This window comes from Equus caballus, chromosome 6 (assembly GCF_041296265.1).
Source record: "Equus caballus isolate H_3958 breed thoroughbred chromosome 6, TB-T2T, whole genome shotgun sequence".
In the NCBI taxonomy this organism is placed as follows: domain Eukaryota; kingdom Metazoa; phylum Chordata; class Mammalia; order Perissodactyla; family Equidae; genus Equus; species Equus caballus.
In genome coordinates this window covers 7,800,911-7,818,443 of record NC_091689.1, presented here as the reverse complement: position 1 = coordinate 7,818,443, position 17,533 = coordinate 7,800,911, and the positions used below count along the sequence as shown (strand labels likewise).

Sequence of the window (17,533 nt, the reverse complement as noted above, 5' to 3'; positions counted from 1 at the left end):
AGCCTGAACCCTGGGGTTGTGCTGTGTGTGGTGCTGCCAGAAAGAGGCGAGGGCATGCTCTTGGGTGATGGGGGAGAGAGGCGGGGGATATGTCACCCTTTGCACATGTGGCCCTGGGCATGTACAGCACACTCGTGTTTGTGCATAGAGGCTCAAGCAAGAGGACTTTCTTGCCAAGTTATTTGATCCAGGAAAATGGTCTCGGAGCGCCGGCTCTGGGTGGGGCCCTGTCCTCGGCATTTTGTGTGTTTATGTGAGTTGGACTGTGTGTCCTGGTGTGTGCGTCTACAGAAGGGGGTGGGGTTGGGTGCTGGCTCCCTCCCCTGGAAGCCTCCAAAAAGCGGAGCGGGTGACTCACCAGCCCCACCCACCTCCCTTGGTCCAGCCTGGCCAGAGCTCAAAGAGGAAAATTTTGGGGAAGTTGGGGGTGGGGAGCCAGACAATGAGGGCCTCGGGTGCATTTTGCTGGCTCCCCCTGCTGCGTTCTCTGGGAATACGTTTGGAATCTGTCCCCCTCTTCTTCCCTCCCTCTAGACCCCAAACTCTTGCCCCTGGGCTAATGTCGGGGAGAGGGCTGGCCGGGGCTGGACATGGGGGAGAAGTACCGTGTGGGAGGTGGGAGGTGAAGACCCGGCCTGGGAGGGGGAGCGGGAGGCGGAGGAGGAAGTGGAGAAATGCAAACCAAATGTTGGCCCAGGGTACAGGCAAGAAAAACAGCCTCTCGCGGGACAGAGCGGGGCTGCCTTTAGGAAAGGCAGGAAGGGCTGGGACAGATGTTTGCAGAAAAGAAAGAAAGAAGGAAAAAAAAAGAAGCAGGAAAAAAATGGGAACGAAACCCACAGCCTGGGGGCAGGGCCATTCTCCCACAGTCCCAGGCAGGGTCCCGGGACCCACCTAGTGTGTGTGCAAATGAGTGTGTGTTCCGAGGGCTGGAGGACATGAGTGTGTCTTCGAGATTGAGATGGGACGGGGCCAAGGAACCCCAGGTGATGCAGACTGTGCTGTCCTGCCTGCCTGTCTGTCTGTCCCTCAGTGGTGGCAGGAGGGGGGCGGTCTGCAGTGAGGGGAGCAGACTCCAGGCCAGCCAGCACCAGATCCCGAGACTGGAGGGGCCCTGGGGGCTCACAGTGGCTGTGTGTCTGGGGGAGGGTGCAGGGTTGGGGGCTGACTTGGGGGCCCTCTCTCCAGCCACGGTCCCTTTGCCCTGTCTCCTTCACGCCCCCTGCAAGGTAGGGCTTCTGACCCCCAACGCCACCAGGGGAGCCTGGGAGGAGGGAGGAGACAGGAGGCTGGGACGAGGGGGTAGAGAGGGGAGGAGGAGGAGAGGGAGGGAGCTGGAGACAGGCAGGCTGAGAGGCCGACAGATGCTGGCTGAGCTGGAGCAGTGGCCACGGACTCAGAGCTCCCTTCTGCCTGCTCTGTGGGGGCTGTGACCTCGGGGGCTGTTGGCAGGCCCAGGCGTGGCCTGAGGGACAGGGCCCATCAAAGATGACGTGGATCTGTCTGTCCTGCATGCTCTGGGTAGGTCCGCCTGCTTTCGCTGGGAGTTCGCACCCCCTCACCCCTTGGGCTGAGTTCCTGTGTGGAGGGGGAGTGTTGACAGTGTAGGAGGGGGGCCCCTCTGCCTCTGATGGACAGAAGGACAGACTGACTTGCGCAGACCCTCAGCCAAGTCCTTCCCCATCAGCGGGGCCCAGGCCCGGTTCTCTGGGGCAATGCTCTGCTGGACCGCTTCGCGATGCTCTCTCCCCCAGTCGGGGCCGGGAGCCCTAAGCAGACGGAAACCATCAAGCAGCTTGCTTCTTTGAGGAGCCTGTCCTGCTCCCACCCCACTGGGGTGAAAATTCTGCACCCCCTCAGTCACTCAGGCTGAGTTTGAGGAGGGGCAGCAGAAGGGGCCCGGGGAACCGGGGAGGTTGACTTGGAGAGTGAAATCTGGAAAAGCCGGGCTGGGAGAGAATTCTGTTCGGAGTCCATCACTTTGAGCCCTTGTAGACCCTGTTTCAGCTTCTTCCCGCTGCCATCCCTGCCTTCCTCCTTAGCCCTCCCATCCTTCCTAAGACCCCCCCACCAACATCAAGGAGGGCGCCATGGCCTCCTCTCTCTCTTCTTGTTCCCAGGTTCCGGAAGGTGTGTGTGTGTGGGGGGGGTGGTGGGGGTGACTGAGAGATGGGGGGGCAGGGTCTGGGGGCTGCATGGTGAGGGTTAATGTCTCGAGTCCGGTCAGGGGCAGAGGTTCCTGGGAAAGGGGGAGGCTGGGAGAGGGCTGCCTGCAGGGGCGGGAGACCCCCTCCCCAGAGGGGCTCCGTGGCGGTCTGGGTTGGGCGAAGGCATGCAGAGGGGTCAGGAGGCCGAGGAAGCCAGAAGCCAGCCCTGGCCGAGGTTAATGTCGGTCTCTGTCACTCTCCATCTCTCGGAGAGTGATGGCTGGTTTGGGGGAGGGGGCTTCAGGCCCGGGATCCAGATGTGGCCCCTTCTTTGCCTTTCCCTCTTCCGGCCAGTCCTTGGGAAGGCTCTCTCGGCCCAGGCAAGCCCAGGCTGGGGACAGTTGTGGGAGATTAGCTTTGGGCAGCCAGGTGTCCTTTGGGCCCAGGAGGGAAGGGGTGGGGGGGCTGGACTATGGGGTTTGGGGTGAGTGTGAGTGTGGGGCTCGGGTGCGGGGATGGGTCTGAGTGATAGACTGGAGGCGCCTGGGGCACCTGCACAGAGGATGCATAGGTGGTTGGCTGGGCTGGTGCTGACATCTGTAAAATGGGAGCCTTGGCCAAGTCCATCCCTCCAGGCCCTTCCAGCTCCTTCTGACGGGCTCTGAGGGGCCTGCGGGTTGTGCTGAGGGTAGAGGCGGGTAGCGAGGGAGCCCTGCGGTGAGAGGGATGGCAGTTAGACTTCCGGGGTGATGTGCTGCTGTGGGTGGAGGAAGCACCACTTCAGCTGAGAGGGTGTGGGGAAAGTGCTTCACCCTGGCGAGCCTCAGTTTCCCTGTGGGGGAGGTGAGGCTGAGGAACGGTTGCAGAGAGTGGGGCATGAGCATCATGTTGATGTCACTGCCCTCCCTGAGAGCTGGGAGAGGGTGCTGGGGACCAGCGACAGGTGGGGATGCTGCCTGACGCTCCTCTCGATCCTTTTCCTGGCGTCTCTGCCGGTAGCCCAGCTGTGTCCCTCCCAGCTCTGTGGGACAGCCTCGCGGGCACTCGCCTATGGGAACAGGAGAGGCCAGCGTGAGTGGGCTGGGCAGAGGGCACAGTCCCGGCCACGTCAGCGTCCTTGTCTCCCCTCACCTCCCACAGTTGCCCAAGGCAGCTGCAACAGCTCCTTCCTCCTTCTGGGTGGGCCCTGGCAGGGCTGGGGTGTATGTTGGCGGCAGGGAATGGAGCGGTGGATGGCGCCAATTATGGACAGGGGGCACTCTAATGGAAAGGCCTGGAGACCGTGCCAAGGGGGCAGCTTCTGCCTTGAGAGGCACCTGGTGGCGGGAAGTGTGTGGACGTTGACACCAGACAGGGCTAAGCTTCAATCCTAGATCCATCATTTACCAGATGGGCAACCATGGCTTCCCTTCCTGAGCCTCAGTGTCCTGATCTTGAAAGTGGGGAGAATGATACACACCTTGTATGGCTGGGGTGAGGACAGATACAGTGTCTGTGAAAAGGTCAGGCAACCGGGTGCCCTGTAACTGCCGATCCTCCCTGGACTCCGCCTCCTGCTTGGCTCATGCGACCCCCTGCACCCCAGATCTGATGGGGGGATCTCCCCGGGATGGCTGTTGTGGGACAGGGCCCCACCTCTGACTCTGCCCAGCTGTTCTGGGGCCAAGAACTACCTGGGTCTGCAGCCTCAGGGAGGGAAACTGAGGCACAGTCTGGGGGAGACAGGTCTGTGGCCGCGTGTGGGTGCATGTGTGTCTATGTGTGCCCATGTTCCTGGACCGGGAGAGCTGCAAGAAGTCATACATCTGTTGTGCATGGTTTTAATGAGCTCTAGGGATAAAAATTATTTTATTAGTGAGGAGCATAGCTATGTATTATGCATAACTTGATTTTCCCATCAAATGCTCCCATTTGCTATTAGAGATTCAGGTGGGGTTTATCTAGAAAATAATTACATGTCTATTAATTGAGGCTTTTTGGTGTTTGGCCGATGGAGTTAGTGCTGCAGGCTCTTCCTTCCAGGAGGTTCCCTCTGTTCTCAGGAACTGGGACGGGGCTTATGAGGCTGGGGCTGAAAGAGCCACCAGGCAGGGCTGGGGACCAAGCCCTGGCCCGGCCCTGAGCAAGCTGTGTGGCCTCAGGCTGGTCACTTGACTTTTCTGGACCTCACAGAAGCTTGGATACCAGCCGCAGACAGGGAAGTATTCTCTTTTCTGGAGCTGGTGTCCTGCCCAGTGCTAAGCACACATTTAGTCAGAGGGTCCTCATGAGCCCCCAGTTTCCTGGTGGACAGTTCCTGCCACGGAGACCCCAGGCTGAGCGCAAGTTCACTCTCTCTGGAGCTCTGGTCGAGGGCTGTGCCCACCGGGGAGCCTCCTGACCATGGGTTGGAAGCTAGGCTGGGCTGCATGAGACCGACCAGGGTCTGAAATAAAACTCTCCTCTTGCAAAGTTTTTCAAAATGAATGTGCGGCACAAAGGCGGAGAGAAACACAGCACTGGCTTCCTGCAGTGTCCCAAGGAAGTGTAGCGTGCTGCCTAAGAGGGCAGTGTCCAGGTTTGATCCTGGCCCTGCCACTTGGTAGCTGTGTGACCTTAGGCCAGTAGCTTTACATCTCTGTGCCTGAGTTTCCCCACCTACCAATAAGGTTGTTAGGTTTTAAACGAGCTAATATGTGCATCCATTTAGAACTGTGTCTCTCACACAGTAAGAAACATTGGCTCTTATTATAGGACGGCATGTTTTCAAGGCCACATAGCAAGGTAGAACTAGAACCTGGGTCTCCTGCCTCCCCTCCAGGGCAGGGTCACTGCTGCTCTCTGCCCTCTTCCCTCCCGGGGAGGTCCAGGGCTCTTCAGCCAGGTGGTGGCAGCACCTGGTGTCCCTGGCTGGTGAAGGGGGTGACCCCGCGTTCTCCCCCTGAGGCCAGGTCAGTCGGAGTGGGGCATCATTACACTAGAGGGAACAGAGGCAGTGACTCCGTCCACGTGCTTTGGGGTCACGCTGTTCTGGGACACGAGGGACGTGGAGCAGACGTACACACAGACACGCGCCGCCCGTGGGCTAGGCCAGTGTGCACATGAGGAACAATGGCATGAAACCCGGCCCGCGTCAAGGGAGCGCTCCCCACACGCCAGGCGCTGCTCCCGCCGCCCTTCGGGCCCCCTCATTGGGTCCTCGCAGGGGGCCTGTGGGTGGTTACTGTTACAGCCCAGCTAACAGATTAGTGAAGCGAGGCAGACGGGGGTTAAGCCCTTGCCCGGGGTCACCTAGCCAACAAGTCGGGGAACAGGGACGAGTCAGATGGCATCTTGGGCGGTGGCAGGGCCCAAGACAGTCCAGCCCAGTAAAGGAGGGGACGCCGGCTTGGGGGGGGGAGATCGAATCACCAGGAAACGACCAGACAAATCCAAACTGAGGGACATTCTGCAAAACAGCCTGGACCCGTCCAAAACGTCAGTGTCGTAGAAGAGGAGTCAAAAGCTGGAGCTGGAGTAACGTGTCTGGGTTAGAGAGGACGGCAGAGACCCACAGCCACAGGCAACGCAGGGCCTTGATGGGACCCTGAGGCGGAAATGAAACCCGAACTGAGGCCCAGCCGTAATGGATGTTACTGGGCAAAAGGCGGGGGCAGACTGTGAACTGCATGTCAAGCCATAGTGTCAGGGGTGTGGAACTCTGACCCCGCTGGGTTATGGCTGGCTCAGAGGCAGGGGGTGGGGGGTTGGGCGGAGGTGCCAGCGGAAAACGTTCATGACTGGGGAACTGAGGCGAAGGGCGTGTGCATGTTCATCTTCTCTGGAGCTTTTAAACTTTTCAAAAGAAGAAAAGCTGGCAGTGGACACTGATTCTTTTTTTTTTTTTTTTTGAGGAAGATCAGCCCTGAGCTAACATCTGCTGCCAATCCTCCTCTTTTTGCTGAGGAAGACTGGCCCTGAGCTAATATTCGTGCCCATCTTCCTCTACTTTATATGTGGGACGCCTACCACAGCATGGCTTGCCAAGTGGCGCCATATCGGCAACCCGGGATCCGAATCCGCGAAGCCAAGGCTTCCAAGGTGGAATGTGCGCATTTAACCACTGTGCCACTGGGCCAGCCCCTGGAGACTGATTCTGACAGTGGTGGGGGTCTGGGAAGACCTCCCCGAGGGGGTGAGGCTTGAAGGAGGCCTTCCAGGGTGCCTCAGAGCTTGACAGGCTGACAGCGGAGGAAGGGCTTTCTGGGAAGAGGGCACAGCAGAGTAGGGGTTCCGGGGTGAGGTGGGCCCAGGGCCGGGGGCTGGGGAGTGAAGTGTGGGGATGGAGATGATGGGGTGAGTGTGGACCCGGGCTGCCTCCCCTGCCGGCTGGAGGGAGTGTGCGTTTTTATCTTGGATGCATGGAGAGGCATGGAAGCATTCTGGGGTGAGGGGACCCCACAGAGCGGTGCTCCTCAGAGGCTGTGTGGGAAGGAGGGACCCAGTGTTGGGGGCCCAGGAGGCTGTTGCAAGGGCCCTAGGCAGAAGCGACACGGCCTCCAGTAGGGCAAAGACAGTGGGATTAACCAGCACGAGAGCGCCCAGAGAGGTTTAGGAAGCAAAATCCACAGCCTGGCAACTGGCTGGACTGGAGGGTGGAGGGCCGGGAGGAGGTGCCAGTGACTCAGAGTTTTCCACTAGGGCCACCAAGAGCATGGCAAGGCTGGCGGGGGACTGAGCGGGGTAGGAGCTTTGGTTGTATGTGAAGGTGAGTGGCGTTGGGGAAGCTCGCATTGGAGGTGCCTGGGGACTCCGAGATGCCAGCCTGCAGCTCCACCTGGAGCCTGAGTCTTCCCCATAGAAATGACGGCTGATGCCAACCAGGTCCTGGCGTCCCCACCAAGGTGCTGAGACTGGGAGGGGTGGAAGGCCAGGAGGCAGGGAGAGGGTGGGTGGACCCTCCAGGTCTGTCCCAGGCCTGCTTCTTGGTGGCTGTCTTGTCTAGGCTCATTTCTGCCACATCATCCAGGGAGCCTAGTGGGGGCGGGGCTGGGGAGGTTTCTTGGGAGGGGGCAGGAGTTCCTGAGCTGGAGGATCTTAGGGTTATCAATCCCCTTTCATCACCACCCCCACTCCCACCCCCCTCTTCCCCATGGGGCAGGGAGGAACCAGCGAACAGTGCTTTCCCACCCCAGGGCCCAGGAGTCCCGCCAGAGCTGTCCAAGCCAGAAGGGCCCCACCCCTCTGGCGGAGACTGTATCTGGCAGGCAGTTCTGGTAGAATGGAGGGTGGGAAGGAGAGGATCCCTCCGGAGGGCCAGGAGAGCCTTCTGAGGCTGGGTGTGCTTGTCGCAGGGCTGGGGCTCTGGACCTGGAGCCGGGAAGATGGGCTTCCGGACTGAGACCCTGAACCTTTCCTGGGCTCTGGCTCTCGAGGGAGTGGGCATTGCTGTGGCCGTGCCCCCCTGCCCCAGGTCCTTTAGGAGCCAACCCAGAAGGGGAGGGGCCTGGTGAGCTGTGTGAGGCCACTTGTCGGGGAAGATGATGATCATTGTCACTTGCTGGGCATGTTCACATCCTCTGCTGTACCGCAGAGCCACCCGGGGCCAGGGCAGGGCAGACCAGACGCCTGTGTTTCTTCTCCGTCTGGATTTTAACAAATGATTCCTGGGATGCTCTTCTTCCCGGTGAGTCTGATCATGCCTCCTTGCAGCTGCTGCTCCCTTGGTTTTGTTTTGATTTCTGTAGACAGAGGCTCCCCTCACCCCCCAGACCTCCCCTCCATCCTCCTGGGAAACCTTCCGACCTGTGTGGACGACTCTTTCAACAAGATCACCAGACAGCCTGTTTTATAAATTGAGGGGGGCCCCTGCGGGTAGAGTTGAGGTCATGGCCTGGGGCCACTTGCCCAAGGGTGGTCGAGCAGGCCTCCTTGGGCTCGCCAGCCTCCCATGAGGGGTGATGTCTCATGAACATCCCAATCTCTGTAACCGTCAGTGTATCCCGCCCCCAGCTCCCCCAGTCCCTTCGTGGCAGACTGGCCCATTCTTTCCCCTACTCTGTCTTGGTGCTGGTGGTGCCCTTGAGTGGATTCTGACTCCCAGCGCCCTGGGACAGCGGAACTCTGCTCGATCTTTCTGCACCATCTTCTCACCTTCTGGTGCTCCATCAGACAATGCTCTGCTCTGTTCACGGGGTTGTCGTGGCCAATTCTTTCAGAAGTGGGTGGCCAGGTTCTTCTTCCTGGTCTGTCTTAGTCTGGAAGCTCTGCTGAAACCTGTCCATCATGGGTGACCCTGCTGCTATTTGAAATCCTGGTGGCATAGCTTTCAGCATCACAGCAACACACAGCCACCACAGTATGACAACCGATAGACAGGTGGTGTGGTTCCCTGACTGGGAAACGAACCAGGCCGTGGCAGTGAGAGTGCCTAATCTTAACCACTAGAGCGCCCTACTCATCTACATGCAGACGACCTTGTCCAGACCCCTCATTTTCATTTGAGGACCATGAGGCCCAGAGAAGGCCATTAATGTTCTCAAGGCGGCCAGCCTAGAAAGCACGTCTCTAGACTCCCATCTGAGTGCTCCCTCAGCCAGAGAGCCAGGATGGGGTGGGGGTAGGGGCCAGAGCATGCCAGGCCATCGCCCAGGAGCTGCTCAGAGGGGCCACGAGCAAGGCCAGCGAGAGTATCTGGAACCTGCTCCTGCCCTCCATCCCGCATGGGCAGAGATTCTGTAAACCCAGATGTTACGGGGTTGGGCAGGCAGGGCGGACAAGCCCAGGCCCCGGGAGAAGGCTGGCGTTTGTGCGTCAGTCCAGAAGGCTCTCCCTGCTCCCCAGCTGTGCACTGGGCGGCCACGGCCCACTTCCGGGAGATCCCACTGCCCCACCGTGCTTTGGGGAGGAGGCCTCTTTCTCTGGGCTTTGCGGGGTGGGTTGGATCTGGGGTGTAGGCAGAGAAGTCTGGGATAAGCTGGAATGGGGAGTGCCGTCTGACAGTGGGGTGGGAGAGGCGGGCTCGGGGGGTGAGAGGGGCCTGGGACGATGGGGCTTCGTGGCTTCCTGCCTGCCTCCCCAGACACGCCTTCAACTGAACCCGGGGTCCCCTCCCTGCTCCCTTCCCACCTCCCGCCTGGGCTGCTGCCGCTGACTGGGGTCAGGCCCCCTCGCTGGAATTCTACGACAGATCACCTAGGAGGCCGCCAGACTTTGAGGGCTGAGATGGGAAAACAGGGGAGGCGAGACCTCAGAAAAGGAGGGGACTCGCCTGCCCCTCCTCGTGGGATGGGGGACACTGAGTGAGGTCCAGAGCTGGGCCGCCCTGCCCCTGCTCCCAGCTTCAGCTCCCAGAACCCAGCCCTTGGGACTCCGGGGACACAGGCCCTGCCGCCCCGCCTCGCATGCAGGGAGCGCTGCTGGGGCCGCCCCTAAAACACTCCCCCATGCTCCTGCTAACCCAGCGCAGCCGTCCCAGGTGCACACTGCCCTGCCGCGCCTGGCCCCCGCCCCCCACCGCGGACCCGCTGGAGGCTGGCCTGGGTTGCGGGGGGAGGCGGGGGTGGGGGGGATAGGCTCAGAATCGGCCGTAGCTTGCTTGTCCTGGCTCTTCAGTCTACTTCAGTCTGGAAGTTTCCTCGGTCTTTCCTTGACGTTGTGACCTTGCTGCTTTTGAAGTTTACAAGCCATTTCACTGGGGGACTGTCCTCGATTGGGTCGGTCTGGTGCCTCCTCGTGACCGGGTTCGCTGGCTCTCCGGCGGACCCAGCAGGGGCAATGCCCGCTCCTGGCCTCCCCCGGCGCACGGTGCTGCTGGTGACGGTCGCTTTATCGCTGGATACAGTGAGTCTGCAGGAAACAGACGTCTCTCCCCTTTGTAATTTAGAAGCATGATGTGGGAGGTGCTTTGAAACTCGTAAATAGCCTGTTCCTCATCAAACTTCCAATTGATTCACTTATTTCACGTGCCAGTGTGGGCTCAGTTAGCCCGTTTCTATCATCGTGTATTTTGATGCTCAGATCTTCCCAGATTTAGCCTTTGGAGGCCCCTTCAAGCTGGTTCCCACGTCCTTTTGTCTGTCTGTGCCCCTTGATTCTGTGGGTCCCTGTACAGTCTCTGCGTGATCTGATCTGATCTCTCATTCTCCGTGGGCGCGTCCTCTTCTCTGCCTTTGTCTCTGCCTTTATCTTGCTCTTCTTTTCTTCCCCTCTGTCTGACTCTGTTGCTTTTCTGTCTGTCTGTCTCTCTGTCTCCGTCTCTCTCTTTATCTCGTTGTCTCTCTGTCTTTCTCTCATTTTGTCTGTGTCTCTCACGGCTCAGTCTCTTTCTCCCAGGACCCACCATTAGTGTCTTCAGACAGGAGTCCTGGACATGCTGGCTTGTGGGACATGCCACCCTCCTCCTCTGAACACACGAGTGGCGCCCTGCCGCTGTCCCAGAGCTGGGAGGCTCCGGAGCAGGGTGCAAGGAGGGGACTGGAAGACAAAAGTCCTCTCCACAGGAGCTGCAGGGCCTGCGGCTGTGTCTCTGTGTCGTGTGTGTGCAGAGAGAGCTCAGAGAGCTCTGTGCCTGGGAGCGGAAGGTAGGGGCTGCCACATCTGTGCTCTGCTGGCCCCTGCTGCCGGAGTGGGGAATGAACCAGGCTGGACACAGGGTGAGGTGCCTTGGAGAGCAGCAGTGCCTGTGGCAGGGATGGCTGCCCTGGGGCCTCCTCTGGGTGCCGGAGCTCGCCAGCCTGCGCCTGGGCTGGGGCCCCAGGGCAGAGGGGGTCCTGAGCAGAGTAGGTGAGGGGCTTTGGGGCTTAGAGGCATTCCCATACACGGTTACAGAGGACAGACCGTCAGAGCTCAAGGATGTGCTGCCCAACCTTGCATGGTCTGGAGGGACCAACTGAGGCCCGTGGTGGTGGTGGGGACGTGACTGGCCCAGGGGCTCATGGCAGGTCACACAGAAGGACTGCCAGCCTGCCTCTCATCTCATGTGTGGTGGTGAGGTTTTAAAAGGATATTTAACATATTAGTATTTCCATAATACAAAGAGTAGGAAATGAAAATAAAGATGGAAAGTCCTTCTGGGCTGGGGCAGGAGGTGGTAATGAGGATGAGAGAGAGAACGAGGGACATGGCACTCTGGGAACATGGGTGAAAAAGTTAAGGATTATCGGCAGTGGAATGGATAAACAAATTAGCTGCCTTCAGGTGATGGAATACTACACAGCCATGAAAAGGAAGGAGCCGCTCCTTTGTGCAGCCACATGGGTGACTCTCACCAATGAATGCGGAGTGACAGAAGCCAGGCACTACAGGACACGCTGCACCATTCCAGTCACATGAAGTTTAAAAATCTGGCAAAACGACTCTTTGGTGATAGCAGTCACAGTAGTATTTACCTTGGGGATACTGACTGGGACGGCCATGGGGAGCCTCCTGGGCTGTGGTTACGTGGGGCATACGTGTGTAAAATTCTATCAAGCAGTACATTTAAAATGAGTGCAGTCTGCTAATAAAGTAAATAAAAGGAAAAAATGATTAAGAAGCCCTGGCTGGGCCTGTGATCCAGATGCGGGGGCTCTGGGCCCCAGGATGCTGACCCCACCCAAGCCTGGGAGCCTGGGCCACACGCACAGCTTCCTCTTTCCCTGGGCACCTCCTCCCAGAAATGGGCTCCGGCCTCTCACCCTGAAGGGGCTCTTGCCTCGCCTCTTCCCCAGTCCTTGATTACTCCTTCCCCAGCCCCCCGACGCCTCCCCCAGGACCGGCCATTGCCCAGACCTAATCACTGTGCCTCTCCTCCCACAGCCAGAGGACCTGGACGCCCCCAAGACGCACCACTTCAAGGTGAAGACCTTCAAGAAGGTGAAGCCCTGTGGCATCTGCCGACAGGCCATCACCCGTGAGGGCTGCACCTGCAAAGGTGAGCAGCTGGTCGGGCCACGGGGCTGGGAGCGTGTCTGCACGGGAAGGGCACGGCCTGGGGCCCACCCAGCCTGGGACTCGGCTTTGCGGATGTCCTTGGTGTCCCAACCTGGTGCCTGGGGTTCTCATCTGGGAGGGGATGCTGAGCACACTGATGGCAAGTATGTGGATGGCACATGTGGGCGACAGGTGGCATGGAAATGGCGTGTAGTTTGTGGGTGGATGACTGGCATTACGTGTGGACGGCATGAAGAAGGTATATGAATGGCATACAGATGGCATGTGGATGGCATGTGGAAGGTGTGTGGATAGCATGTGGTGGGGTGTGGAGATTTTGTGAGTGGGGTGTGGTTGGCCTGTGGATGTCATGTGGTTGGCATGTGGAACATGTGTGGATGGCATGTGGATAGTGTGTGGTGGTGCGTGGAGGGCATATGGATGGTGTGCAGAAGGTGTTATTGGATGTGTGAGTGGCATGTAGAGGGTACGTGGGAGGTGTGTGGGTGGCATGTGGAGGGCATGTAGATGGCACATGGAGGTTGTGTGGCTGCAGTGTGGGAGGTGTGTGGGTGGCGTATGCCTGGCACCAGGAGTGCTGCAAAGATGCCTAGCGGCTGATTAGGGGTGTGTTTAAGAGGCCCCTAGTCAGAGCTGTGGGGGCACCTGCTGGCCGCTGGGTGTTTCCCATCACCGTCCTCGTGCTCCTGGAATGGCCTGGCGGTCAGCTGTCGCTGCTGCCAGAGAAGTCGCTGTCTTGTCCCGGATCACACAGTGACATCAGCAGGAGGCTCCACACCCAGCCTCGGCGGCTGATGCCATCACCCCCCAGTCGGCCCGCTAGAGGCCTCGCTCTCCTTCACCCCCACGCCCCCTCAGTCGCCGGGTCCCCAGCACAGCTGGACTCTCTGAGTTTCTCTGCAGCCAGTTCAGGCTGCTGGCATCTCTCTCCTGGGGACTGACCGCGGCCCCTTTGCCCCTGTTCCTGGCCCACCCTCTTGGAGCCGCCGTCTACACCGGCTTCCAGCCGGACTCCATGTGGATCCTGCTCTGTCATCTCCTGGGTAGGGCATTGGGGGCCCCACGACCTCAGGACAAAGCACAGACCCCTTCCCAGGGCCGCGAGGCCTGGCGGGACCCACCCCTTCCCCAAGTCCGTGCTCAAACCAGCTGCACCTCACCCTTTCCCAAATATGCCAAGTATGTCAAACATGCAGAAGGGGCCGGGCTCTTGCGCCCTGGAGCCTTCGCTCACGCGGTTCTCTCCACCTGGACTCTCCTGTCTGCCTTCCCTCCATGCCATGGTCCCAGTGGGGCTGGGAAGCAGGGCATCAGAGGCTAGGGAGCAATTATTCAAGCACTGACTATTAAAGCGCTCACACCCACGACCTCATGCAATGCTCGCGGTGTCCGGGGGGCGCTGGGGTTGCCCCCTGTTTTACAGAGGAGGAAACTGAGGCTCAGAGTAGTTAAGCTCTTGCCAAGGCACACAGCCGGCTGGGTCGGAGCGGGTTTTCGGGGTGTGTGCTGTCTAGCGGAGGGAAGGCTTCCTGCACGAGGAGCTACAGCTGGCTGGTAGGGGCTGGAATGGGTGGGTGGAGGAGAGGGAGTGAGTTTGGGAGGGTGGTCCAGACGAGGCCTGCCATGGGCAAAGGGCAGAGGTTTATGGTCTTCCACCAAAGGGCTGGGACACCCAGCCTGCGTTTAGGGCCAGCAGGAACCGTTGCAATACCAAAACTAGCCGCGGGGTGTCGCCCTCCTCCCGGCAGGTCTGGCTGGGGCTGGCGCCGGCGCCGGTGCCGGTCTGGGGTAGGAGCTGGAGGAACTTCTGCGGGTGGGGTCTGCATGCTGCTCCAATCACTGCCCCCCACTGCCCGCCCCGTGGACCTGCCTTGGCTAGCCTCTGGCCCTCCCCCAGTTCCTTCCTTCCTTCCTTCCCCAGCCGGGCTTCCCTTCACCCCAGTGACCCCTGTGCTACTCTGATAGGAGGCTGCACCGGGCAGGGGCAGGAGGAAGTCCTGGCATGCTCACCGGGTGACCTTGGGCACATCTCTGGCCGCGTATTCTGTTACAGTCTCTGGTCCTAGGTTCTCCAGTTGACATGACTGGAGAGCCTGGGTTGAGGAGGCATTTGACCCCATGCGAATGGAAGGTGCCCAAGGTGACCCCGGCTTCACCTGGTTGGGAGCCGGCCCTGCTGGTGTGAACTGGAGTGGAGGGCAGGTGGCCAGTGGGCTGCCAGGCTGGTTTGGCAGCTCTGGGTGAGTTAGAGGGAAGAAAGCCAGGGCCACACTCCAGAGGCACCACCAGGTGTCAGGACTGGGTCATAGAAGGACCAGGGGCGGGCCCAGCAAGGGAGGAGGGAAGACTCCACAGGCCACATGCTCACCCTCAGCAAGAGGGTTGGGGTCATCAGGCCTGGGGGCAGCGTTGGGGCTGCTGGGCTTACTGGTGGGAAACGCAGGAGTGGACCTACTCTTTGTGCTTTGGAATCAGGAGGCCATGGTGGCATGAGATGGACAGACTCCCTGATCCATCCACTCACTCACCCGCCCATCACCCACCCACTCATCCACCCATCCACCCACTGACCCACCCATCCACCCACTGACCCACCCATCCACTCACCCACCCACTGATCCACCCATCCATCCACTGACCTACCCATCCACCCATCCACCGACCCACCCATCCACTCATCCATCCACCCATCCATCCATCCACCCATCTACCCACCCACTCACCCATTCATCCATCCACCCACCCACCCATCTACCGAGGGCCATCAGGGATGGTTGTCCAGGTCGTTCTCTCGCTGAGGGGGCCATTGTGGACTAAAGTCCAGGCCATGTTTTATTCACCAAGCCCAACCCAAAGGGTTTGCTTGGCTCTCTGGCCCATCCTCCAGTCTTCAAGATGACCCTCAGGGTTGATGGCTGGGGGGGATGGGGATGGTGGGCTGTATGGACCATCAGGGCTCTGTGTTCAGGCTCCATGGGGCCTGCAGTGTTGCGGGAACTTCTGCTGCAGGCAGGGGGCAGGGAAGACGCTTCCTGGGGTCTAGAGGGACCTGGCATTTGTCCCCTCCCCCTCTGGCTGCCCTGCCGCAGCTGGGACAGTTCCAGGCCCTGCCCTCTGCTTTTCGCCATTCACTGTAATATGGCTGGGGGGGCGGGGGGTAGAAGGTGGGAGTGGGAAGGCAGGCAAGGAACTGGGGTCGAGTCCTGGCTCTGGGGGACTCGAGGACGAACGAGGCAGACAAAGAACTGAGGTGGCGGGATGTGCAGGCGTGAGAGTGACAGATACAGAGGCAGAGGTCACCGGCCAGCCGTCTACTTCGCCGAGCCTGTTCCCCGTGTGCCGTGGGGTTAATGATAAACCCCGGCCTGCGTCTCTCAGGGGCTGGCTGTGAGGAACACTGAGGCTCTGTGTGTGGCTGTGAGTGTTGGTGTCAGGGACTCAGGCTCCCTGGGGGAGACGGGGCTGGATGGGACAGTGGGAGGAGAAAGGGCCCAGTGCCTTTGCTGGTGCCTGGGCTCTGCCACACAGGCCCTGTGACCTCAGATAAATCACTTCACCACTGGGGCCTCAGTTTCCCGATCTATAGATAAGGGGCTGGGCCGGCAGTGTTCACTGAGGCCCAGACCGTGGGAGGGCCTGGAAAATTCCCTTGCTGGAGTCTGCAAAGGCTAGATAGCACTCCCAGTGTAGGCTGCCACTTTGCCTCCTGCATGCACATGGACATCCATCTGACAATCATGAACTGAGCTCCCTCTGGACTGGATGCTGTGGCAAGTGCTGGTGCCAAGGCCCACCCCTGGCCGGGGAAGACAGACGTGCCATCAGACAATCACAGAACGTGGTGGCAAAGCTGACAGAGAGGTGTCTCTGACTTTGCAGAGGTTTTCCTGTTGGGCTTCAGCAGGGAAGGCATATGTAGGCTGGGTCTTGAGGGGTGTGTAGGAGTTCCTCAGTTCCAACAGTGGGTTTCCCACAGGTCCCTGGGGCAGTGCTCTAGGGAGTTGAGGCCTTGCCCAAGGGGTCTCTAGCCTCCTGCTAGGCTGAAGTCCCAGGGAAGAGAACAGAATGCCACCTCAGGAGCCCAAGGGCTGCTGTCTGGGCCTGGATTGGGGCCTAGACTCACAACGTTTCCCCTCTCCATGCCTCTGGTCAGCCTGGAAGTGGGGACAGTCACCTGCAGTTTCCTGAGTGGGATGCCCCTGGGGAAGACAATTCAGCTCTTATTGGGCAAGCCTACCCAGAAGCCCTCACTGGTTGGATCTGGGGAGACCTTGTTTCAGGGAGCTCTTTCTCATCTGTTGCTTCCTCAGGGATCCCAGCTTCTACTCTGTGTCTGAGGACCTCTGAGGAGTCCTCAGAGGCAGCCTGGTAGGGTGGGAAGACCCTGGGTTCTTGTCCTGGCTTGCTCCTGCCTGGCTGTGTGACCTTGGGTGAGACACTTAACCTCTCTGGGCCTGGCTTTCCCCTTTCTTTAAATGAAGAGTCGGACTAGATCGGAGGTTCTATACTGTGTTCCAAAGGAGCTGTAAGGTTCTTTGGAGATGCTTTAGGGGCCTAAGGGGGAAAACAGGAAATCCAAGGGAAGGCTTGGGGGGCTGGGGCCCCGGCCCTGCCCGCTCCAATCAGAGCAGCTCTGCTTTCAGGAGTTCCATGTATCAGGAGGCAGGATGGTGCGGTGGTCTTGCACTGGGCTCAGACGTCCTGGATTCCAACCCCAGCTCTGCCCCTTTCCAGTGAGAACGTGGGCGGGCGGCTTCACGTCCGTGAGCCTCAGTCACCTCACCTTTAAAATGGGGCACAGAGCAAACCTCCCTCCCCGGCGACTGTGGGGATTAAAGGGGATGACACACACACAGTGTTCACACAGAGCCCGCACAGAACAGGCGCCCAGCAAACGCTGACCAGCATCCCTGGGATTCCACGCAGGGGTCCATCTGCACGAAGGGTTTGCTGCAAAAATGCCTGGAAACGACTGGATGGGACTATCTAGAAGGTTTCTTCTAGCTCCAAGCTCAGAGCCACACTGCTCATTGCCCCTGAGACACCTTGGATCAGTCAGGGCTCTCCAGAGAACCAGAACCCACGGGGTGCGTGGATGGATACGTATTTAAGGAACTGGCTCATGTGACTGGGGGGCGTGGCAAGTCCAGAATCCGCCGGGTGGGCCAGGAGGCTGGCGACCCAGGGGCAGGTTGCAGTTCGAGTCCAAAACCAGTCCACTGGCAGAATCCTTTCTTACTGGGGGGGATCAGTCTTTTTGTATTCAGGCCTTCAACTGACTGGCTGAGGCCCACCCACATTATGAAAGGTAATGTGCTTTACCCAAAGTCTACTGATTTAAATGTTAACCTCATCCAAAAAAAGCCCTTCACAGAAACATCTAGAATAATGTTGAACAAATATCTGGGTACCGTGGCCTAGCCAAGTCGACACATAATATAAACCATCACACGCCTCTGGGCCAGGCCGTGGAGATGAGCAGGGCAGGGCAGGGC

General features: G+C 59.4%; 1 protein-coding gene across 16 annotated transcripts in view; it reads left to right on the top strand.

The window, feature by feature from the left end:
* Positions 1–17,533, top strand: part of TNS1 (tensin 1) — a 206,661-nt gene that overhangs the window by 17,438 nt on the left and 171,690 nt on the right. For 6 of the 16 annotated variants that reach the window (XM_070270451.1, XM_070270449.1, XM_070270450.1 and 3 more), the window contains exon 1: positions 11,906–12,018. Coding sequence is in view for 7 of the 16 variants with exons in the window: in XM_070270457.1 (XP_070126558.1) it covers positions 1,489–1,521; positions 11,904–12,018 (148 nt within the window). In the remaining 9 variants the exon portion in view is untranslated. Of the gene's footprint in view, positions 1–1,315; positions 1,522–11,903; positions 12,019–17,533 lie in introns of those variants that run through there. The other 10 variants (XM_070270457.1, XM_070270455.1, XM_070270453.1 and 7 more) reach the window with 4 other exon arrangements.